We start from the raw sequence: 26,203 nt of genomic DNA, 5'->3' as shown, positions 1-26,203 counted from the left end.
TAGTAGAAAAAATTGTCATTTATACCTATCAGCTTATCTCACACCAATGACAGCCAGGTGTGATGAGGAATAGGGACCACAACTACCATGAGGAGCCTGGTGATAACGACAAGTGGCGACAAGCTAGAGTTAGAGTCACCAAGAGCATTGTGCGAATGAACAGAGCCTACACTTTGTGAGTTAGTTTTTATTTCAAGTGATTAAGGGAAAAATAGTAATTGGACATTTTGAATCTCTAACTCTCAAGTCCCTCGAGACTTCCTAGTTGTTTGAGGATTTTACAGGACCTTTTAGTAGCAATTTCTGTTACTTGGGACCTGTGCATAATTTTCCCTATAGAATAATGTGAAACACTGGCATATGGGACTTAGAAGCTCTGAATGCTGATTTTGTGTTTTTCGCTCATTTATATCAGTTCTAATTTCCTATATCTAGTGCCGATACTACTAGTCCACATGACATGTAGCGCCAAATATTCATCAACCTATTCCTCTGAATTTTTTCTCTCCTCATATTTGGCCAATTGGGATCCAGTTTGTCCACCCCAATATTTTAGGAAAAAAGACAGAAAAATAACAAATGAACTTCATCATGCCAAAAAGGTCTGCTGAATTTGAGAAATCCCAATTTAGTCTCAAGAGACTAATTTGGCATGTATAAGTTTGCTGAAATAACTATATTTCCCTTTATTTTATTTATTGTTTTTCAATTACTAAAGCCCCCACTGGCCAGCTGGTCGCTGGACCTCTGGCGGCGGCAATCACCGGAGCTCTGGCGACCGGCCAACAATTGATCACCGAAACTTTGCCGATCAGAAACAATTTTTTTGAAAATTTTTACAATTTTAGTATAACGGTTAACAACTTTTGCAATGCTATTAGCAACTTCAGTATAGCAGTTAACAACAGGTTTTCTGAGAAATTCAACAAGCTCCAATAGCCGGAAATAATTTTTTAAAAAATTTTTATAGCTTCAGTATAACAGTTAACAACTTTTGTAACGTCATTAACAACTTTAGTATAACAGTTAATAATAGGTTTTTTAGGAAATTCAACAATTGGTTGCCATAGCTCAGTGGCCAGAAGCAATTTTTTTAAAAATTTTTACAACTTCAGTATAACCATTAACAACTTCAATATAGTAGTTACCAATAGGTTTTTGAGTTTGTTAACGGCATTAATGAATTTGCAAAAATACTACTTTTGAATTTTTTGAAAAACCTGTTGTTAACTGTTCTATCGAAATTGTTAATAATGTTACAAAAGTTGTTAACCGTTATACTACCTCCGGTCCTTAATATAAGACCCAGTTTGACTTTTAGTTTGGTCCTAATTATAAGACCCTAATCCATTTTGTCTCTCATATTTATGCATTTTTTTCCCAAGATAATCCTTCTAATAATGATAGTTCTAACCAACACACTTAATTAGTAAGGATATTTTAGGAATGACAACACTTATTTGTTACAAATAACTAACTTAACTTACTTCCTTAATCTCCTCAAATTAGTCAACTGGGTCTTATAATTAGGACTGGAGGTAGTACTAAAGTTGTAAAAAAAATTTTAAAACAAAATAGTTGTTAAAGTTATAAAAATACCATTTTTTTGAATTTTTAAGAAAACATGTTAAATGCTATACCGAAATTGTTAATAGAGTTATGAGACTTGTTAACGACATTACTGAAGTTGTAAAAATGCTACTTTTTAAATTTTTTTGGAAAATTTATTATTAACTACTACATTGAAATTGTTAATAACTTACAAAAGTTACTAACCGTTATATTAAAATTGTTAAAAAAATTTTATAAAAAAAGTAGTTGCTAAAGTTGTGAAAATGCCTTTTTTTTTAATTTTTAAGAAAACATATTGCATAATGTTATACCGAAGTTGTTAATAGGGTTACCGAACTTGTTAACGGCATTATTGAAGTTGTAAAAATGCTACTTTTTGAATTTCTCAAAAAACCTAGTCTTAATAGCGTTACAAAAGTTGTTAATCGTTATACTGAAGTTGCAAAAATTTTTCAAAAAAAAAAAATTTTCTGGCCACCGGAGATCTGGCAACCAATTGTTGAATTTTCCAAACAACCTGTTGTTAACTGCTATACTGAAGTTGTTAATAGCATTACAAAAGTTGTTAACTGTTATACTGAAGTTGTAAAAATTTTCAAAAAAATTGTTTCCGGCCATTAGAGCTTGTTGAATTTTCCATAAAACCTGTTGTTAACTGTTATACTGAAATTGTTAACAACATTACAAAAGTTGTTAACCATTATACCAAAGTTGTAAAAATTTTCAAAATAAATTGTTTCCGACTAACGGAGCTTCGGTGACCAATTGTCAGCCGGTTACTGAAGCTCTGATAACCAGCCAGCCAGTGGGGGCTTTAATATTTTAGAAACAATAAATAAAATAAAGGGCAATATGGTTATTTCAGCAAACTTATAAATGCCAAATTAGTCTCTTGAGACTAAATTGGGATTTTTCAAATTTAGCATACTTTTTTGACATTATAAAATTCATTTGTCATTTTTCTATCTTTTTCCCAATATTTTATCTTGTCCGTACTCATTTGCATCCTATGTTACCTTATTTACCAATTGAGACCAGTCCTAATCCTAATTAATTCTCATGGCCAAAAGTTACTCGCCTAAGCATTATGAAGGAAATTTAAGATGTTACATGTATGTTATGTGAAAACAAATTAACGTTTTAAATAAAACATGTTATATTATAAAACATGTTAACTCATTATTTTTAATAATCAATATTAATTTTTAACTGTAGGGAATAATATTGCCATGATTTTAAGTTTTTGAGGTAAATTTTCACCCAAAAGACTTTCTAATACCTAGTACTCCTAAGTGAAAATTTCTGAGATAAATTTATACTTTAACCCATTTTTTTAAAGACAAAATCGTTGCAATATTGTTGTTTTCACACAATTAACATTAAGGTTAAGAGGTTTTTTAAAAAAAAAATCCAAAACTGACTTAACGTTGAACTATTGAAAAATATATATTGATTTTAAAATATTGTGTGCTAAATTACTCCACAATTTTTTTAGGATATTGGTAACTCCTTCATAAATATTTTGGAGGCAAAAATACTATAACCTTTAAAAAATTGCTACACGAATATTTATTCCTAGGTTAAAAAATGCTAAGGTTTTCCGACATCTTTTGCAGAATTTAAATATTTTCCCTTATAAGTTTTTTTTTTGGCCAAGGATTTTCCCTTATAAGTGAAAGGGAGGAAAAATGGATAAGCTAAGTGATGTGGGACACATGACTTGCATAGACAATATAGAGCTTTCATAAAATAATGGGGATGTGACAATTACCTACCAACTTCCATTGATTTCCTCCACATTAAATGACTAACATATATGTATTAAGCTAATTTGCACAAGTGTGTATTAATTTTTTTCTTTCAACCGTATGTAATTATTTAATGTAATATAAGCATTTTGAAGTCTTACAATCTAATATGATTGTTAGTCACTATATGGTGATAACCTTGTTACCCTTGGTCTATGTGTCAATAATCGCCAAACCTTAATCAATATGTAAATAAACTCTCTTTCATATTACAAGTTATTTCTAAAATATTAATAAGAAAATTATTAGTAAAAGAGATGTTTGTATAAATTCGGGTTTAAATTTATTCATGGTCCAGTTGAAATAGTTAGCAATAGGAAAACTATCACTATCAGCACAAAATCCGAAATTCAAAAGTTTATGTATTATTGACACGTGTGAATTGAAATAAAAAAGCGAAGATATCATTAAAATGGTCTAAAGATAGTGCCATACCCCGCTGTGGAATTATTAATCTTTCTACATTAGTAGTTTTTTCCTATTTCCCCCAACTACTTTATATTAGTAATAAAAAGAGATCTTATAAATTGTCCTAGGAAATGTTTGGATACAAATCAAATTATGGTTTCAAAAGTATTTTTACGGTTTACGAAGTAAATATGTGGAGGAGTTTGTCTCGTTTTGCAGAGAAGTGCTTCTTCGAAACACTTTTCGAGGTTACCAAACACCCTCTAGTAGATCTAATAGCTTTTGATTTTGACTTGAATTTTGTCAGTTTTTCTTTGTGATACACTTTTTTTGCCAGAAGTTTTTTGTGATACATACACATAGGTAGTTGGATAAACTTTCGATTTTACATCAAGCTCTGAGCGGTACGTAGTGGTTTGTATTTTAAAACTAGATAAAAATTTTAAAATATAATTATTAAGAAATTAATTTATACCTAAATAAAGTTATTTTATTTTTAATGAGTAAAATTCTTATAAAAACTTAATTAACAATTGATAAGCTTTGACTGAAATTGGCCAACATGGCTACTCAAATGTCCAATTTAGTGTGACAGTTTAGTCACGCTCAACCCAATTCTAGCAAATTAGACTGACTGGAAAACATCATATCCAAATCTAACACTTTTTAAACAAAATTCTAAAAAAAAAAAAAGTGTAACTCTATTAATGCATTAAAATGCATAAATAATGTTTCATTACCAACCGCTCTATTATAAATTATGGAGGGTATGACTCATTTTTCAAACTCCCTGTAATAAATTAGATTCACATCTATTTAAATATAAAATTTATTGCAATGTGCACTATTTTTAAACTATGAATAGTATCATTTACCATAAACTTCGTATGATGCATAGTCGGGGTAAGTGAGAAGAGGAGAATGGCAAGGCCATAGTGATCTGAGTTTTTTTTTAATAAATATTTTATAGGAATTATATATCATTTGTATTTTTCTATTGGAGACGATTTTACTCAAAATACGATTGGATACTAAATATAAACATATTTTTCAGTAGGAATTCAAATTTTAATTTATCATATTATAAGATATTAACTTCTTTAGTTAGATCCAACTAGTTCCGTTCATCAGAAAGTGTTTTGCTTTAATGAATCATCAGTATGCTATCTATTTTTCCTACTATGTGCATTGAGTTATATTTTATTATAATTTTTTTTCATTCGTAAAATTCCAAGTGTTTTATTTTTACCAAATCAAAATTCAAGTTTAACACCTTCTTTTAAAGAAGTTAATTTCTTATCACTATAATACCTCAATTATTAATATATATATATATATGGATATGATGTTTAATTAATGAGACAAGATGTCATAACTTACAAATAATATACTTTGTTATAAGTTCAAGGGGCTGTTTAGCATATATTTATTAATTAACTAATTACTTAATTAAGAGAAGGGTGTTAGGGCTTTATCAAAGGATTAATCAAGAAAAGCGAAGAATGAAGTCTAAGCAAAAATTTAGATAAGACGTCTTGTCTTAGCTTGCTTTTATGCGAAGACATGACCGCCATCATCATCTTTATCATTGTGGAATACCTCCAAAATTGTAGTGGCTGAAGCTTTCAAATTAATTATTAATTTAAATAATAATAATAATAATGCTTAGCTGGATAGAAGGGAACATTTCTTCTTCAACTAATAATATATTGTGGGACCCTCATGTCAACTCTTCTGATTATATCATTCTCAGCTCCACAAAATTCAAAGTTTCTAGGTGTCTACCTTAGCCTTTATCAATTTTCATAATATCAATCTAAGAATTTAGAATAACTTTTTTTATGTTGGCAGAAAAAAGGAATAATTGTTTTTTTTGAAATTCAAAGTTTAAAAATAAAATTAATCTTTAAAGAAAGAAATTTCTAATGATTAATCATTATTCTATACGTTTTACAAAGTTACAACTTATTTTATGAAAATTACAACTTAATTAATTTATTGAATGTTACTCATCTGATCTTATTTATAAAATACTTTTAATATATTTTATCAAAATTAATAAAAATCTTAAATCTCATTAAATCTATCTGAAAATTTAATAATTTATTAACTTTATTCCTATTTAATATATATACTTTTTCGGAAAATAACAGTCTACAAAGCAATAAATTGAGGATAAAATTATATATTCATATAACAAATTTAATAATATGATTTATATAAAAACAAAAAAAAATTCACTCTCTATCTTTTAAATAGGATTAGAGGAGCAAATTGATATTTTAACTTCATAATCATCAGATTTTTGAATTCAATAAAGAGATGTAAAAGCTAATGTCCACCATTTGAGGAAGCCTAATGAATGGCAAGAATAGGACCTGATTTAAAAGTTTCTCTAGAAAACTCAATTATCTTTCTATCACCTTTAATTTGTTCAATTGATGACAATCTCAGAAGGTTTGAAACTGTGATTGAAACAAAATTACAAGTAAAGTCTATGTTTATATATGTTTATAATCTAAAAAAGAAATTGGGTCATTTTTATTCCAATAATTCATCCATCTTATTAGTTGTTCAGGCATGATTAAAATAGATTTTTTTATGTGCTACTTATTATTGAATCCAAACCAAATAAATTAATAATAAGATAGATTAGATAGATAGATAATAAAATTTATGTTAAGTTATATTATTCACAAACAATTAATCGTAAATCTTTAATTCTTTTTTTAAGGTTAATAGAATCAAACTATTTTAACCTTAAATATAAAATCTAATTGAAGGGTTTATTACTTTATTTTGACTCTAAGTATAATAATAACTCAGTCACTTTTTTTCCCAAATTTATAATATTTTTCTCAAACAATTTTATTGATTGGGCATGTTAAGAGATTTTTTTCATGAAAATAGTTGTTAATGCAAATAATTAAATATAATATTATAAAAAGTATATTTATCAAAAGCAAATGATTTAATTATTTTTTAATTTCTGTAAATTAGTTAGCAAGAGAAGTTTTGACAATAATATAGTTGTGAATTTTGTCAAATTTTCATCATGAGATGGAGTGATATGGACTTTGGATGGCTGCTTGAAATTAATTTGGTGGAGTCATTCTAACATTTGATCATATATAATACGAACATTTGGCCTTATGTGTACGTTTCTAAATGTTTTGGCACAATCCCACAACACAATATGTGTGTATATGTTACTATCTTCAGTCCGTAATAAGAGCTAGTTAACTCATTTAAGTAAATTAAGAAAACTAGTTAAATTAGTTATTTGTGATAAATATATATATTTTAAAATATCCTTGCTAATCACATATATTGGCTAGAACTATCATTATTACCAGAATTATTTTGCAAAAAAATAGATAAATATGAGAGACAAAATAGATTAGAATTTTATATTTAGAACCAAAATAAAAGTTAAATAAACTCTTATATTAAGGATAAAATGTAGTATTTGATTTTTATTATATGTAGAAGCCAACATGAGTGTTTTTGAAGAAAGACAGCCACTTTTATCAAAAAAAAAAAGAAAGAAAGACATCCATAACCCAAAAAAAAGCAGACATTGTAGTTAATAAATAAATAAATAAAAACAAAACAAAAAGAAGACGCATACTATAAAGAGACTACCTACTCCCTCTTATTTAAAGTTTCCAATTGATTTTAAATTAAAGTTAAAATTAAATTAAACTCTCAATCTCTCTATCCAATCTTATATAGAAGAGTATTGTTTTAGAGATACTACATTTCCATTTATATATAAGAGATATTAATAGTCTGTATGAAATTTTCAATATTATTTTTTTAAAAATTATATATTTATATATAATATAAAAATTACAAACAAAATTGTGAATGATATACAATTTATTTTTTAAATTTCATAAAATGCACAAGAGTCATACTAATTTGGTAAAAGTGCACCTTCATTACTCTAACTTCACAAAAATTTTATTTTAATATTTTCATTTTATAAAATTTTTGTACAAATTCTTTAACTTTAATGTAATTAACAAAAGAAATGCTGATATTAAAATGTTGAATGTAGACAAAATATTTTTAAATTTTAACATGTCAAGTTTAATTTCTACAATAATAAGTATTGTTACAAAAAATTATTATTCGAGAATAATGGTACTAAAAGACTCAAAAGATATTATTAGTCATACTAATTGTAGAGAAGCTAGTAACCTGATCGCTAAGGGATAAAATGATAGTCACCCTTTTAATGATGAGACTTGATCAAATTATTCATACTATAAAAAATCCTTGTATTTATGGAGAACAACATTGTATTTTTAATCAATCTCCATTTGTTAGATGAGAGGTGGAGATAGACAAGATAGCTTGATTTGAACTTGCTTTGTAATTTTGAGTTGAGTTTAATGATATTTAGGATTAACTCAAAAAATGAAAAAAATTTTTAAAAATTTTAAAATTAAGAGATGAAATAAAATTTTGATAAAGTTAAAAGGTGGGGAAGGCATATTTTTCGCTACTAATTATATAACAAAATCATATTTGATTTGATTTGATATTAAAAACATAACATGATTTTAGAGGTTCAAATTATTATTATTATAATAATATAAACAAAATCAAGAATTACATTAAGAAAATAACCTAACCTCTTTCATCATTGTCAGTCTCAACCTCCTGAATAAGAGATGGGAGGGTGATTAAGGAGAGAAAATTTTGGTCTATATTAAGAAAAATTTTAGCTAACTTGGTATCACTTATATAAGCACTTTTTATATCAGTTGAGATAAAATTTCTTTCATATTCTTAACTCATATTTCATGAATTAAAATTAAAAAAATAATTATAAATTATTCCAAACAAACTCTGAAATGAAATGATGAAGTTTGTGACAATCTCTAATAATAAGGTTGATAGCATCAATGCAATCCTAAGTATAAATAAATTTTTCTATAACCCCTACACAAATGTAAACTTTAAATTATTAATAGTATTTACGTGAAATTTTTTTTTTTTAGTCACAAGGATAACTAAAATAAAAGATGTAGTATCTAATTATTGCTTTACTATTTTTGTTTTCCTTTTGAAAAAGTGGCCCATCCGACCCCAAAATTCAAATCATTCCCCTCCGTGAAGAAACGGCGTCTGACCGACGAGGCACAGCGTATATATATAAAAGAAGCCAACAGAAAAATCAAACGCGCGGCACACATCTCACTTTCTTCACATCAAAATTCATTGCACAGAGAGGAAACCTCCATAAGCCACACACAACACAACAACAACAACAACAGCAATCTCGCATTTCTTCCTTCCCAGATCTGACCGACAAGGTGAATCTCTCTGTTCTTCAATTATCATTTTCTTCATTCTTGCATGAAATGCTGACTAATGAATCTGGCTTGCATTTCGCATTTCGATCTCGTCCCTGTCTCGTTTTCCTGTGTTCGGTCTTTGACCTTTGGCTTTGATTAATGCTTCCGGAAATGAAGCTTTGTTTGACTAATTGGGAAAAATGTGAATGAAAGAAGATTATGCAGATTGTGCTTTTTTTTTTTTTTGAGACATAGATAAAGTTTAGAGCTCCGTTTTTAGCTCTTGCACAGCGTTTTCTCATCGAACTTTGGACGGTCGGATCCAGTTTTGGAAGTAATGTATTTGTTTAGATTTTCGCTTTGCAATTTGTTCTTCTGCGTTTATTGTATCTCAAGTTTGAGTCGTTTTTTGAATGTATGATTCGTATGTTACTGAATTTGAGAATGAAATGCAGATATGATTGATTTTAAAAGGTGAATTTCGAGCTTGAGAAAGTTCCGTTTTAATTATGTTTAGTTCATTTATATTTGAATTTTATCCTTTTTCTGTTGCAGTTTTTTAATGCGCCTCGGTATGATTCCTCGCATCTGAGAATTTTGCTTGCTATATAAGACTCGTCTTTCTTTTTTCTCGACTTTATGATTTTTTTTTGGATATAGTTGAGTTGTTATGTTGGAATTCAAATTCTAAAACCTCGGTTGTAGTTACATGTCTATAATTCTATAAATTATTCCAGTGCTTTCTATTTCTGATCTTTGGCCATTCTTTGAGCGCCTTGCGGCTTTTCCACTCTGGCGCTCGGAATACTATATTAGTATTATTGTATTCTTAAAGTTTATGTTAAACAATGTATGTATTTGCTTCATAATGCCATCTGAGTTTGTGATGGCTTTAGCTTTTCATATAATATTTTATCTCTCTCTTCTACTTTTAGTGAGACACGATTGAAGGATTTGTTCATGGAACTTGTTCAGTTTCTTAAACTAATAAATTCGCTTGGGCATACTTGGGTTGGAAACCAGTTTCAACTTTCAAGAGTTATTTTATACGTAAGTCGCGATCCAGTATTTTATTGAATTGTGGAAAAGCGATAGCTGGATTCTTGATACTGACGAAAGTTAATAAAAAGTGGGGGCCAAGTCACTTTAATTAGTACACTTACCACCCCATTTTGAAATTTCAATGGAAGAGGGGGGAAAAACCAATGATATTACAAGCTTTCTTGGGTCCTTTGTTATCATGCTTCTCTTTAAAGATATAGAATGGTTAATAACAGAAAAATATCAAGATTATACTACCTTTTTTTTTTTTTTTTAATGCTAATCAGATGCACTGCTACGTTAACTCTGGAGCTCCGACTCAAATTTTTATTGCTACAAAAATATTGATTAAATTTTTTTTATTCTTTAGTCAATACTTGATGGCTGCTGTTTATTTTGCTGCTGAATTAACTATGCTTCCAACTGCAGGTCATAACCGCCTCATTTTGTTACCATCAAATGACTGCTTTTTTACTGTCATTCGTAATGACCTGGTCCTTCCTCGATAGATATCCTTATGCATTTGTTTTTATCAAAGATTTTACTACATTTGACATATTGACAAGACAAATCAGGAAGTGATTTAAACTACTTCATTTTGCTCTTCCATTCTCTCCTTCGGTTTTATAGAAATTTACATTCTTATTTTAACAGTTTTAGGTTTTTTTGTCTTTTTTCTTTTTCATTTCCATTATTTTTTTTTCATACAGCGACATAAAAGATACATTTAATCAGAATTTAAATGCTGTGTGATTTGTTTTCCCTCGCAGTGGCATGGTTTTTGTATCACTTAATTCTGTAATTTGTTTATGTTGTCATCTTGCATATACTGTGTTCATACGATCAAACTTGCATAGGTTACATGAAGCCCATTCAATCCTGACATTTCTCTATTACAGAGCAATGGATGTAGAAGACACAGATGTTTGCATCATCAAGGAGCCCGATCGGGTGATAGTCTATTCAAATGGAACTTCACATGAAGCAGGTCATGAAAATGTTGCTAAGCATCACAATATTACCGAGTCATTTGAGCCAATAGTTGAGAGTACCGAACACCATAGTTCAGAGGAGAGCACCAAGGAATATGAGGTGAAGGAGTGTACAACAGAAAATTCTGTTAAGAGATCTGATCAGTCTTGCATAGAAAAAAGTGAGGACCAGAGTTTTGTTGGTGCCCCAAGTGAGAAGAATTCAAAGTCCTATAAAACCAAGGCTGTGAAGCACAGATCAAGACCTCCCATTGGAAATTCTCACAGTAAAAGTACAGGAAATGTTCAAAAGAAGCACACGGTTCCACAACCATTTGCCTTAGCAACTGAAAAGCGTGCCTCTGGCGTAATGCGTACTCTTGCTGAAGATACCCAGGGCGGTCATGATAGAAAATTAATAAATAAAAAAAATGTGCTCACTCCAAATAGTTTACAACAGAATAAGGTAAATGTTGATGATGAGGTTACCAGTTCCTTGAACCAAGATGATATCTTTATGTACATGGAAGTATGACAGAAACAGATCCAGTGACATCCAATCATATCAGCACGAACTTATCGTCACTTTATTATGCCTATGGTTTTGATACCTATCCCTATAAAATTAACAGCTTTTGTCTAAAAGACCGTCATTGAAACAACCATCTTATGGAGACTGCTTTATGATTGTAAATTTGTAAAAGTAGTTTATACCTCACTTTCTTTGTCTAATCCAATGCATTTATTTACCCTCTTATTTTCTGACTACTAGATAGTCATGATTAGTGTTAAATGTTTATCTGTCTTCTTGCTATTTGCAGTTGGAATCACCTCCAGCGCTAAGAAAGCCATTGCAACCTAATAACAAGAAGCAACCTGATGAAGATGATACTTGTTCTGTTGTTTCTCTGTATCCTATGAAACCTTGTAGTTAGATTGACAGAATCAGTCTCATATGCCTTTTCTCATTCTAGTCATGGTTCTTCTACTTTCCCATGGAATTTGTAATTGATAATTTGATATTTATCCTTGACTACATAAGAAGTGCAGCTTCTGTGCGATCATTCAATTCTAGGGCAACTGTCGCTTCAGCTCCTGTATTTCAGTGCACTGAACGTGCACAAAAACGAAAGGAGGTAGCATCTTTATACAAGTTTGGTATGTTTGGATTTAGCTTTCTAGCCGAGCCTGACTGGTGCATACTCATGCTATCTTGAATATAGTTTTATTCAAAATTAGAGGCAAAGCATCAAGCACTAGAAGCTGAGAAGAGTCAAAGTGAAGCAAGGAACAAGGTACATTATTTTCTCCTCAAACATCTGAAAAACAAAGATATATAGCTGTCTCTTACTTTGTATTGCTTAGATTTCCTTTTTCTTTTTTTCATTTTAATTCTTTTCCCCTAGTAGGCTTATAATTCTGTATTCTCACTCTATCGTCTTCATGAATTTAAAATCATTCAAGGAAGAGAGAGAAGCAGACATCAAGCAGCTGAGGAAAAGTTTAATGTTTAAAGCAAATCCTATGCCAAGCTTTTACCACGAGGGGCCTCCACCAAAGGTCGAATTGAAAAAGGTATGAGAGATAATCTTATGATGTCATATGTACATGATTCAAATGTAATAACCTCTCAAGCAGCAATGAACTATAACAGCACAAATTATTTGTGAATGATTGATCTATAATCCATCTGGATGATTTTTTTTTTTTTTTCACTTGTGTTGATGGCAATAAACAATAAACTAGAACGCCCAATAAACTCATTGAATGGGATTTTTTAGTTAGCAACCTATCTAAAAATTTGGTTGTTAATAGAGTACAATAACATCGTGCAATCCACATAGCCAACCCCATTTAGTGAGATAAGGTTTCTTCCTCTTATTGTTGTGTTGATGGCAATTCAAGTAATGTAAACTTTTCTGGACCAGCCACCACCCACTCGTGCGAAATCTCCAAAGCTGGGCCGACGAAAGAAGAGTAGTGGCTCTTCTGTCAGTTCCTCTCATGGGGACAAAGTCATGGGAGATGTTGTCCAGGAAAGTCAATGCTCTCTGTCAAATGACAAAGAAGACAAGCATGCTAACATAGACAATGGAAATGACATGAATAATGGCAGTAATGGTTATGAACTCAATAACAAGGCCAAGGATATTGGGCAAGTGGATCTGATGAACTGAAGAACAGCGGTCAGTCATATAATGCTTTCAATGAGATTTGCTTTTCACTTCTTTTAATTTATGAAGAGTTGAGCTTGCCACTATTCCAAAGCATGTTTCTTGTTATTTTTCTTTAATTTATAATCACTTGTTCTATGCTTTTGTCTAATTTAAGTGGTGAAAATGTTCATATGTAATTTAATTCAGCTTTGTAAAAATGAAATTTATTTATCACATAAGAGCTATTTAAGCGTTTGTTAAGTTCCCCCTAAACAGGGTCAAAGCCAGACTGTTTGTATTTTGAGGTTGTTGTTAAATAATAAAATTCCGCGAAAAGGGTCATGGTGCTGCATTGTCCCAATCTTTTTCTTCTTTTTTTTTTTTTCAATTTTTTGAGTGTGTTTTATCTCATCATTCTCCTATTAGTGGTGCTCCTTCGGAACCCAACTATGTGAACTTTTTATCAATAGTAGTTGGGTTGAATGCAAAAAAAAAAAAGAAAAGAAAAGAAACTCAATTCCTTTTATTCTAGTTCTAGAATTTAAACCTCGTGAATATATAAGAAGGGAAAATTAATCAATTTGTCCTTGTAGTTTCGATTCAAGTATAACTTAAGTTTTAAACTTTAGCTCAGTATAATTTAATTCTTATAGTTTTGAATTAATTGTAACTTGGAGGCCAAAAAAAAAAAATCAATTGTTACTTAGTTCCTGAACTCTGACTGATGCAACTTAGTCTTTATATGTTAACCATTTAACATATTGGTCCATAAGATAAAATTGTATTAGTTTTGGTTTTAAATATAAGACTATAATTTATTTTATTTTCTATATTTATTCATATTTTCCCAATACATATATTAAAAGATTTTTATTTTAATACACATAATTAGTAAAGATAGTTTAGAAATAATAATTTTAATTTATGAAAAATAATTAATTTAAATAATTTTTTTACCCCGCTTTTAGCCCCCGCGACAGTGCGCGGGACATTTGTTAAATTTTTTAAGAGTTGGGGTTCAATTAAATGATAAAAATGTACTTTCCTTTTGTGTTTTTCAAACAGAAATTAGATGTGTTTTTCATCTTATTTATAAGGGAAAAAAATCCTTCGTTTTATGCGTTTATTAAAAATTTCTCTTCATACCGTCATTAATAAATGATCCACCGTTCAATTAACAAACCATAATCGATTTCCTTAATATCATTATTAAAAAAAGATGGCATTTTTGAAATTAAAATTACATCTCTAACTATTAAAAATGAAAAACTTTGAATGCTAACTTAAGATTCACCTGGAGCGCCTTGTCTCCCTCCCTCTCGCTCAACTCTTTAGAGGCGGTTGGAGTTCCTCTCGTTAGTTGGATGAGCGACTAGTTGTCCGTCTTTGTGTGGGTGTTTGTCTTTTTCCATGTCTCTTTGGGTTTTTGATAGTCGTGTTTCTAGTCTTTGCGGTGATAATCAGACTCAAGGGCTTCAATGGTGTGAGATCTCACAGGGTGGCTTCAATTCGTGTTTTTCGGGGTTGGGTTTTGATGATAGTGGTCCTACTCCTTCATTGCTACATCTTTCAGAGTATCATTATTAGTTATTGGTGGCAGTGAATTCGAAGGGTACATGATCATTTTGTTTGCTAGGCGACTGTCGGTAAGGAGCTCTTCTATCCTTCTTTGTCTTTTCTGTTGCTGGCTGTAGGTGTTGTTTGCTTCTATGAGGTCTTCCCATGGTGGTTCTTCTTCAACCAGTCTAGTTGGGTTCTTGCTAAAAAGGAGGGATGGGTCCTGTCGGGGTGGGGTCTTCGAACCCCCATCTTTTACCATGACGTTGTCGTTGGTGATTGCGCTTCTTTTCCTACAATTTTCGACGATTCGACATTGGGGGCTAGAGTCCATTGAGGTGATGGCGGTTGCTTCCCTTCTGTTTGTTTTTACGTTTTGGTTTTCTTTGGATTATATTGGTATTGGGCCTTTCTTTTTCTTGTCTCAGCAAACCTTTGTTATTGTTGGGCTTTGTATTTGTCTTTATGGATCTTAATGAAAGTACTGCTTTATGGTTTTAAAAAAAACAGAGAAATAAACTTTAACATGCATAATTTTAAAAAATAATTTAATACATTTCTAATACTACATGAAAATGAGTTACAACTTAATTATATTAAGCACAAGGTTGTTATTGTAATTAGGGGTATTCATGCCCCATCTCGATGCTATTCTAGTGTGCAGGGACAGGATGAGATTTTTGTTTTGTATCTCATCCCATTCCAAAGGTCTCTGGATCTCGATTGGGATAAGATTATAACATCCTGGCTAATTTTTTTCTTTTTTTGAGTGAAAATTTGAAAGGAAAAAAAAAACTGGATTTTGCTGTCCAATTTTATAATAACTCATGTTCACCCTTAATCTTTGCACAACAGAATCTCAAAATAAAATAATATTATAATCACAAAAGAGCACGATATTTTCAATGCATCATAATTCTACAAATGTGATTTAAATGTAATTTGAGGTTTGTTTGTAAATTTTACACAGAAAATAAATAATTAAAACCTGCTTGCATATATGTGCTGATTTTTAGAATGCAATTCTTCTCCCCTCATATTATGTGTGATCAAGATATGTGTACAGCATATGAATTTTGAAAAGGGTTTATATTCATAAAAAATATGAAAAAATTTACAACAGAAACTTGAGAAATTCATAAGTTAAAGTGATTAAAGAAGTATAATATTATAAATATATATAGGGAGCATTACCAAAAGGTTCTAAAAAAAATTTAATTATTAAAAAGTCTCAATAACAAGTGATCAACTTAAACCTGTTGTCATTCCTTAATCTAAAACGTGTCATTACTTACTCTTTACTTATCAATGGATTATGGGGTAATTATATCGTTCACTTAAAACTTGATTATAATTCTCCCATATATACACAAAATATGGAAATGCCCAGAGTATAAAACATTAGAAATCAGAAATTAGAGATTTGAGTCTTTTTTATAAATATAATATTATAAATGTCTTTAGAAATAAATCAAAAAAATATATATATATATATATAACACGTCTTTATTGGAAAATGACAAATAAATTATGGTCATTTTTAATCAATGTACATGCTATTTCTTGTTATGTATCAGGAAAAGACACATTGTTAATCTCAAGTTTAGACTTGTCATTTTCTAGTAAAGACGTATCATTTTCAAATAAATTATGGTCATTTTTAATTAATGTATATGCTACTTCTTATTATGTATCAAGAAAAGTTGTTTTGTTAATATCAAATTTAGACTTGTTATTTCTCAATTAAGACTTGTCATCCTTAGGTAAATTATTGTTATGGGCTGGAATTACAGTAAAAGAGTCAACTTATATTTTTGTTTGCTTTGTAAAGTTAAGAAGTCTTTTATTGGCTCAAATGGCAAAAGGGTTGTGGGATCAAATCCCTCCCCCCGCCATTTTAAACTAATATTCTCGCATGCAAAAAAAAAATACTGTGGCAAAAAAAAATTCACCGGCAGCCACCACATCGGTGACACCGGTGAGGGGTTGAAGTTTTTTTTTTAAAAAAAAAAAGACAAAGAGCATATTTAGTAAAATTTTAATTTAGAAAAGACTTTTCTCTTTATCATTACATTTACTTAGCTTTTCAAATTAGTATTTTATATTTTCAAGCTTCTTTATATGTCATTTTTCTAATTAAAAAAAAACAAGGGAAAAGGTAAATAAGAATAACCACTATTTGATGGCAACTTTGCATTTCGAAGATCATCAAACCAATTTATCGTTGACCAAATGAATATCTCACAATTACTTCTGAATCGGCGTCTAGTTTGAACGAACACTGTTTATAATTTAATCCTTTAACAGTTGTCTTATCGTCATTCATATATCACGCGATAGTTCCCGCGGTGCATGTCACTCCCCCAATAATCAGATCGAACAACGAACCCGCCATCTGTCGACGGTCACTTGGTGATCGCGTAGTGCCACATCACTCACCTGCTCGTATTATTCAAATACCAAGAAATCGACGGTCCGATTTTCTGACATGTCATCTCGTCGTCATCCCGCCAAACTCCGCTGTCTCTCTCTAGGAGAGGGAACCTCTTTCTCTTGCTAGAAAATTCTTCCCCTCGGCATAGTCATTGTCGTTGCCAAAGGGGCGATCCATGTAGCTGGATTCGATTCTTTTCTTACTCTGTATGAGGGAGGGAAAGTTTCCTGAATCGGAGAAATGGACGGGTCTTTCTTCGATCTTGTGGAATTTTTGAAAAAACCCTCGATAATCGAGACACTTGTTGACATCTTGCTATGTGCAGTTCCGATTTGGTTTGCTGTGATGATCGGTTTGGTTATCGGTTGGTCGTGGCGGCCTCGATGGACTGGTATCGTTTTCCTCGGTTTTCCGAGTAAGTTTCGGTTCCTCTGGACGGCTCCGCCGGGCTTTGGTGCTCGTCGGCTCTGGTTGGCATTCACAGCACTATCTGCGTTCTCCATTTGCCGCACGATTTGGTCGAATTTTAAAGGAAATGGCAAAGGTCAAGCTGAGTCGCCCTCGCAATCAGGGAATGTGGCGGCGGCCATATCCAAGACGGAGGAGGAAAGCAGTGAGGTTGCTGGGTAGGTTCTAAATTCTCGATATCTTTTATTGGTTACTATGTTTTAATTCAGTTTTTAGTCAAACGTTGGGGTTTGAATTATCTGTGCTTAAGCCATCCTTATTATATTTTTGGGTGTTAGATTGTGAATTTTCTTTGTTGTCAGTCACCGATCATCATCTATATTACTCTAATCAGTGTATTGAGGTCTTGTTGTTGATCAATTTCTTATCCATTTTTAATTAATTTTCCTATCTGCAGAATAGCTGCTTAATATATTGTACTCGAATTACTAGTGAAAGAATGTTAGAATGAAGTTCTTTATTCCCGTCATAACTGGGTTATTGGACATTTACTAGGCCTGGTGTTAAAATTGGAGAGAAGGAGCAGGATGTTGTCAATCAGAATGATTTGGAACATCTCCTTTTTCTTCTTGAAGGGAAGAATGGAATGATGAACTGGCAAAGTTTGATGCAGATTTCAACCCCAAATATGTCATACCAAGTTTGGCGTCACGAACCTCAGGTTGGTTCTGATTTTTCAAGTTATTTCTTGTATATTTCTTGTCTATTATTAGATGACAACGTTCATGCACTCAATATATGAGGAATTTTTATAGTCTTTGTATCACATCACATTTTCTTCCTGGTTGAAAGTGGATTTATGAAGTTCATCTATTGCTGCTTAATATTTGTAGTCGTTCCAAGCCGCTAAATATGTATATATATATTGATTGATGATTGATGATTTTTATTTTTAATTATCATTTACTTACATATATATATTAATCAAACATTAGAATTATTTCTGCGTCTGATGTTGAATTTCTTATCAGACAGGTCCTCTAGTTTACCAGAGTAAAACGGTCTTTGAAGATGCAGCTCCAGAGTTGGTAAGGGATTTCTTCTGGGATGATGAGTTTCGCCTTAAATGGGATACTATGCTTGCATACTGCAAAGTACTGGAGGAGTGCCCCCATAATGGGATCGTGATTTCCCATTGGATAAAAAAGGTATTAGCACAGGATGCTTGCTTATGTATCTGTTCAATGCAATCACTGTTTCCTGATTTTATCTTTCTATTTGTAGTTTCCATTCTTCTGCAGTGACCGAGAATATATAATTGCTCGAAGAATATGGGAGTCTGGGAATACTTTCTATTGTGTTACAAAGGTAGCAGTTGTTGCAACATTTTCTCCTATTCTATGACCTTTTCCTCTCTCTTCCTATCACTATAGCAAACCCCTGCCACTATTCAATTGTTAGAGTTAAAAACTATTTTTATTCAAAGACACTTCCAGGTTGAGGGACTTCATAGTTCTTACGAAGAACAACTAAATCAGCACCCTTTATACTCAAAGCAATAGGAAATGGCGGCATTGATTATCATCATATGGAAAATAAAAGTAACTGTTGAACAATTCGGGATCCTGCCATCTTGTTAGGTGATATAGTCTGAGAATAATATAGTCGAAGTTTTATTAGAAAAACGACACAACGTTCTTTCTCTTAGAGATGAATTGCATGTCAATTGAGATCCAAATTTATGAAGGGCTGCCTTTCCACTGGAAGCTTTTGCGTGCGTGCGTGCGTGCTGTTTTTTTTTTTTTTTTTTGGGGGGGGATGGTGTAAAAGGAAGATGAGAGAAGTAATATGAATATATAATTCATTTCTCTCTCTCTCTCTCTCGGGTCGATGACAGTCTTTTTGGGCTAACTTCATGACAGGAGTTAAGTCAATTGGAAGATTATGGATTTTAGACTCTACAAGCGTGTGTTTATGTTAGTTACTACAAGTTTTAGATAACTAAAATTTACCAACTGAGTTAAACTGTGGCAAGTTCAGACTTTTGAGTAATTTTAGTGCAGTTTCTTTGGTGATAAATGTTGTCTGGTTTTTTCAAATAATTTATGTGGCTGGGTTGATATATTGAGACACTTCTACATGCTTGTCCTGTATATGTAGAATTAATCGAAAGATTACAGTATGGTTCCTTGTATCCTTGCTATCAAGTTACTCCCTTCGGTCTCACAATATAAATCACTTGAACTAATTTATCAGTATCAAAAGTAGGTGGCTAACTCATTAAATCTGTCCCAAATTGAAATTTTTTCCCTATTTTACCCATATTAAATGAGGTTGTGAAGGAGAGAGATAAACACAGAGTTACATTTAAACATTAGTTACATGGAAAAAATTGACAAATAAGTATTAATTACTCTCCAAGCCATTTTTTAAAAGTGACATATTGTGAACCGGAGGGATTATATAAAATTATGACATTTGAAATTTTTTTTAAAAAAGTCCAATCATGTAATACAAAGTTGTGTGTATTAAAACCATACAATCGTCATATTTTAGTCAGAGAACCAAATAGTAGATAGTACTTTTTTTTGTTTTGATAAGGTAAACAGTACTTATTTCTTCCAGTAACACAAGTCTTAATATGGAAAAATGCACAAATCGAGGAGGTGACAAAATGCCATGGAAAAGAGTGTATCAACTTATAAAAATTTAAGGGTGGGATAGAAAATTGATATTTTCTATTAGGGGTATTTCTGGAAATAAGTATTAATTACACATAGAGATTTGTGTTTGGACTTGTATTTAGGGACAGATGAAGGGAATATATGAAAAACTGCATGTAAGTTTTTCTTCTATAGGACTACCTATATTTCCTTCAGTGGCGAAACTTTCCGTTTTAGTATTTCTTGGTTCTTGCCACACATCCTCTTATTTCTGTATCCTCTGTTTGGTATGGCTCTAATATTTAGTTGCATGTAGCAACCTTTCAATGATGTAAGGCAATGATCGAGATTGCACTAGGCACTCCATCAGTGGCAAAAGTTTTAATGCTAGTGATCAGATGCTATTCTGTCTCCTTCACTTAATTTTATCCCTGTTCTAATCATCCCTCCATCAATCACAAAATTTCTAGCTCATTCATATTGGCATACATAATTTCTTACTGACAGTACTGTCCACTGCTCTTAATTCTTTTCGCTATTCATATAGCATGCTTTTACTACTTATCCTCCCAAAACTTGAAGTTTCTTACCATTTGGGAGCATATTATAGGGGGTCCCATATCCAAGTTTACCCAAACGTGACAAGCCCAGACGAGTAGAGCACTATTTTTCTAGTTGGGTCATTAGACCTGGTAAGATTTGGAAGTTTAAATTATTGTTGGCAATAATGTGTTTGCTAGTAGATTTGGTGTTTCATTTCATTCACCGCATTTCAATTCTTGATGCAGTTGAATCGCGCAAAGGAGATGGTCAGTTGTCCGCGTGCGAGGTAACCCTTTTACACTATGAAGACATGGGGATTCCAAAAGATGTGGAGAAGTTAGGAGCCCGCCATATCATGTCTGGAGTTGTCAAGAAACTGCACTCTGGATTGAGAGCTTATCAGAATATTCGGAAAACCGAGACTTCTCTGTCAAGATGTGCAATGACGGCAAGGATAACCACAAAGCTTTCTTCTGTGAAAAACTTGGATTCTTTAGGACCTGCAAATAAAGAGGAAGAGAAAAGTGAAGTCATGATCAGAGATGCAAAACAAAAGGATCATGGCATAGACTGGAAATGGATGGTTATAGGAGGGACTGCCGCTCTGGTTTTGGGTATTCATGGTGGAGCAATAGGAAAAGGATTATTAGTAGGAGCAGGGCACAGACTTGCAAGGAGACGAGTGGCATAGAATGTGGCCAAAGGAAAGTTTTATTTGTTATCTTCATTTTGAAGATCTAGTGTGTCTCACTTCACCTCAATATTCATCATTATCAAATGATGATGATCAGGTGGTAAATTGCTCATGTACACAACTACAATTTCTTGGGTATAAACAATTCAGGTGAAATCTGTTAGGGAATGAGGTTAAAGTGGAGTTATGAGTCATGAAAAAGTTGTTAGAAATTACAGAAACTAGATGATGGGCATTGCATGGAGCCTTATATAACAAAGTCATGTTATAAACTAGATGAGGGATTGCAAAAAGTATGTAACAAGTCACATTATTTATAGATTATATAACTTGTGCCACTTCTTATCTGTATATTTGATATAGGGAAAATCCCTATGCTTTAATAATTCAAATTTTTATTTGAAATGTTAAATTTGTCAAATTCCTAATCATATGACCCAAAAAGGAAATTTAAAATTTTATAAAGTAACTTTAATACCCCTTTCATTAAAAATATAGAGAGATGAGAATTTGTATAATTCTCGTGTTGTCTAAGAACTTTGAATGAGAGAAACTGGGCATATACTATTGCAAATCGAAAAATCGACCAAGTAAGTAGTGGTGAGTTAGTTCTTTATATTAAATTTTCCTCCCTCATTGCAAGTGTGTTATAAAGATAGAATGTTGTTAATTTAGAGTAGAAATGTATTAATTGTGAAATATAACGTGTTAATTTCAAGGTTGTATTGTGATCAAGTTTTATTCTAAGACTCATTACAAGCGTGTTATACAGATATAAAGCTGTTTATTTAGAACTAAGACTTGTTAACTATGTAATTGAACATGTTAATTTTTAAAGTTGTATTGTGATCAAGTTTTACTGCAAATATGTTATGGGGACAAAAAGATGTTAATTTAAAATTGAAACGTGTTAATTGTAAATTGGAACATGTTAACTTTCAAAGTTATATTGTGATTAAGTTTTATTCAAAAACTTATTACAAGTGCTTTATGGAGATAAAAAGTTGTTTTAGAATCGAAAAATATCAACGGTGAAATAGAACATGTTAATTTTGAAAATTATATTGTGATCAAGTTTTATTCAAAGACTTATTGTAAGTATGTTATGGAGATATAAAGCTTTTAATTATTTAGAACTGCAATTTGTTAACTGTGTAATTGAACTTTTTAATTTTTTAAGCTGTATTGCAATAAATAAAATTTTATTAATGACTTCATGTAAATGTATTATAAAGATAGAAAGTTGTTAGTTTAAAATTGAAATGTGTTAATTGTAAAATGAAATATGCTAATTTAGAATTTTTTTTTTCAGTTTCTAATGAAAGGCGCATTAAAGTCATTTCATAAAATTTTAAAATCTCTCTTTAGGTCATTTGACTAGATTAGAGGTTTGATAAATTTAACGACCTAAATAAGAATTTAAGTTATTTAGCTGTATTTTTAAGGGATTTTCCCTTTGATATATAGATAATAAAATTATTAAAATAATAGAGTAAAATATGAAATGTGGTGAATAATATTTTTAAGAACACATGGAATTATTTATAAATTATTTATTAACAAAATTCTCACATTTGATAGTGGAATTTGAGTTCATGCCTTTGTGGGTGAGGACTTGCATTACTGTTAGCTAAGTCACTTTTGTTGCGCTCAACAATGCATTTTATATGGTAAGAGCTTTTTGTGTGGTTATGTACATATAAATATTCATAATTAATTTTATTTAGTGAGATAAGACTTACTATTATATACACACACATTAGTGCTCTGTATATGTTTTATTAGCTTTATATTACAGTTGTTATTAGGGAGAATTTCACAAAAAATATCTTGAAATTATTAAATCCTAAACTAGGTTTGTAACAACACTTTAATAGGATTTATTAACACTGGACTTGCAAACAATAATACAATTTTGTAAAATTTTCTAGGATTTAGTTATTTTAAACTTATTTTCGTGGGATTCTCCCTTGTTATTACTTGTCCAGATGCTTAAAAATTAAATGGTTATATATCCACATTATTCATCCTTTTTTCTGTTTCTTTTTTTTTAAAATGAAATTCTGTACTTATATATTGATATTTATGTTATCCTAATTAATACATTTTTAATGCTTTATAACTATTAAATTTTATCACTCTATGCAACTCATGGAACTTATTTTCTAATTCTACTTAATGACTACTGTTTATTGATGTTTATAAACCTGACTACCTTTAAGAAGGTTTAAAGAAAATGGACACATTTGTTTATGAGTTGACTTTTCTATATATTTTATGAACACTAATGAAAAATTTAACTTATTTCTAAGGCTTCATACAATAATTCACACTAATATCTGGTTCTCTTTCTTTTTTAAAGTATAGATATTTTTTTATTAGAGGCAATTATGTTCAAAATACTGTTGGATACTAAATAGGAGTATTTTTCTCGGGTGTAATTCTTATTTCTAAGAACGAAACTCCACTTTCTTATGTTCACATATGTCCAATCCATTACTTTTTTTTTTTCCTGGGTTGGGGTGCCTTTCTGTTTTGGGCCCCAAAAAATGTAAACCTCATATCTTTCATAGAATAATTTGATTTTTTTTTCCAAACATCCTAATTACCATCTATGAGTTGGTCCGTGACGGGTTTAAGGACTGATGGGCCGATCCTAAAAAGACCAACTCTTGGTGGGCTGATATTTTTCCAACCTAGCCCGCAAGGCTAACTCGCCAACCTGCTGCTTTTTTTTTAAAAAAAAAATTTTATGCCTTTTGTTTTCTTTTAATAAAATTTATTCTAATTCTTAAACACCTAAAATAAAGTATGCATATAGAAATTATCATAAATAAAATATGAAATCCAAAGTTCCAAACATTTCAAAATACTAATATGAGGATACTGGATACATGATACATCATCCTAAATGATTAAATATACATCCCAAATTAAAACATAACATATCTAAATTAATAATAATACAAACACAATGTTACACATTACTATCAAGTGCTCAACCATGAGCTACCATTCAATGCTGATATAATTCGAAGAATAATATAAAGATGTGAAATTTTTTGGTTAAGCTTTATAAGTAGAATCACCTTCTTTTTGCTCAACTAAGGAGGTGCTTGGATGAGGCAAAACCATGGTTTGCAGAATAGCTTCTGGAGAATAGATTTTGGAGAGAATAGATTTTTTGAAAAAGTGATTCTGATAAAGTGAAAGTGTTTGAATAATTATTGTCAGAAGTGCTTTTTCATATATAAAAATTACTAAAAAGGACATAAATTTAAATGATAATTACATATAAGACATATTTCATAATATATGTTTATTTGAAGTAATAAATTTGTTAATAATATATATTTTGGCAACATAATAAATAAGGCATAAATAATATAAATAATAAAAAATTAATGTGTATATGTGAAGAATCTACTGATGAAGGTATATGTGAAGATCCAACTCCATCATCATCATTATTTTCTTCTGCATAAGAACCTTCTTGTTCAAACTGAATGAAACTAGGATCAGAAATGGATGTTGATCTAATGAAGTTATATATGGCCATCGTGGCGCAAACAATTTGAACCTGTGTTGGAAAGTCATAACTCGACATGTTTCATAAAATTGCAAACTTACTCTTCCAAACTCCAAAAGTTCTTTCAATAGTGCTCCGTAGACTTGAGTGCAAATAATTGAATGCCTCATTCTCATTTTCAAGTACACATGACCTTCAGAAATCAGGGAGATGGTAGCGTTCACGTCTGTAGGGACCAAGGTATCCCATGGGTGTCAGATAGCCAGCATCCACCAAATAATATTTGCCTACATGAAATATATGATTGGTGTCAATAAAATTTGTTTTCTAACAGTTAAGCATAAATAAATTGTAGCAATTTAAAATATACCTTGAGGCGGATGGGAAAAGTTCATGGAAGGAGTTGTGAGGGCGTGGTCAAATATACGAGCATCATGCGCACTACCTTCCCATCGGGCCAATACAAAAGTGAAGCACATGTCCTAATCGCAAACCATCATTACATTTTGCGTCACTCCTTCTTTTTGGTTAATAAATTTTGTTTGCTCAGTTGCATCAACAATGCATGAAATATGTGTTCCATCAATTGCTCTGATAGCATGTTTGAAAAAGGGCTAGTATCGACCACCGGGCCATATTTTTGTATGCAAATGCTGAAATGTTGGATCTTTTGGTTTGATATTGGACATAGCAACTCTACAGCATGCCAGCAAGACATTATGGAAATGTCTACTAATTGTCTCCCCTGAATGCTGAAATCTTTCTTGCTGCATCCTACTACTAAGCGCATGGCCAACGGTATTTAAAAACATTGCAACCATTTCATGTATCCCAACATTTCTAGTTTCCCTTAGACTATGGTGTTGCAATTTTGTGCAAAGACTGAAGAACACTTCCCTTTCCATCCTAAACATGTTATAACAACGGGTGGAATGGCCTTGTAAAACGTCCCTTACTCATGCCTTGCTTGTATAAATACTTGTATGCTGGTGCTCTTTACACAAATGAAGAGAAGTGTATCCATCAACCACTACTGCAACTTAATTAACCCGTTTGTTCCGTCGTTTACGATACTTTTCCACAATTTTAATTTCATCAGCCATTTTTTGT

General features: G+C 31.2%; 2 protein-coding genes across 4 annotated transcripts; both read left to right on the top strand.

The window, feature by feature from the left end:
- The first annotated feature begins 1,055 nt into the window (after positions 1–1,055).
- Positions 1,056–21,915, top strand: LOC114720808 (stAR-related lipid transfer protein 7, mitochondrial). Of its 2 annotated transcripts, XM_028906520.1 has the most exons (7): positions 1,056–1,060; positions 17,582–17,882; positions 18,220–18,385; positions 18,696–18,872; positions 18,949–19,032; positions 20,938–21,019; positions 21,116–21,915. In XM_028906520.1, the coding sequence occupies exons 2-7, from the start codon at positions 17,602–17,604 to the stop codon at positions 21,559–21,561; spliced, it is 1,236 nt and encodes a 411-aa protein (XP_028762353.1). In that variant the 5' UTR covers positions 1,056–1,060; positions 17,582–17,601; the 3' UTR covers positions 21,562–21,915. The 2 variants fall into 2 exon arrangements, with proteins under 2 accessions (XP_028762353.1, XP_028762352.1); XM_028906519.1 differs by lacking the exon at positions 1,056–1,060 and having other exon boundaries at positions 17,411–17,882.
- On the top strand, positions 9,007–13,617 carry LOC114720809 (protein WVD2-like 3). Of its 2 annotated transcripts, none has more exons than XM_028906521.1 (7): positions 9,007–9,115; positions 11,038–11,575; positions 11,931–12,019; positions 12,152–12,245; positions 12,333–12,404; positions 12,574–12,684; positions 13,038–13,617. In XM_028906521.1, exons 2-7 carry the CDS (start codon positions 11,042–11,044, stop codon positions 13,284–13,286), a joined length of 1,149 nt encoding a protein of 382 aa, XP_028762354.1. In that variant the 5' UTR covers positions 9,007–9,115; positions 11,038–11,041; the 3' UTR covers positions 13,287–13,617. The 2 variants fall into 2 exon arrangements, with proteins under 2 accessions (XP_028762354.1, XP_028762356.1); XM_028906523.1 differs by having other exon boundaries at positions 9,008–9,115; positions 12,155–12,245.
- Positions 21,916–26,203: the final 4,288 nt, after the last annotated feature.

This window comes from Neltuma alba, unplaced genomic scaffold, assembly GCF_004799145.2.
Source record: "Neltuma alba isolate B1F8T4 unplaced genomic scaffold, ASM479914v2 tig00012000_pilon, whole genome shotgun sequence".
Lineage (NCBI taxonomy): Eukaryota > Viridiplantae > Streptophyta > Magnoliopsida > Fabales > Fabaceae > Neltuma > Neltuma alba.
This window is presented reverse-complemented; position numbering and strand designations above follow the sequence as displayed.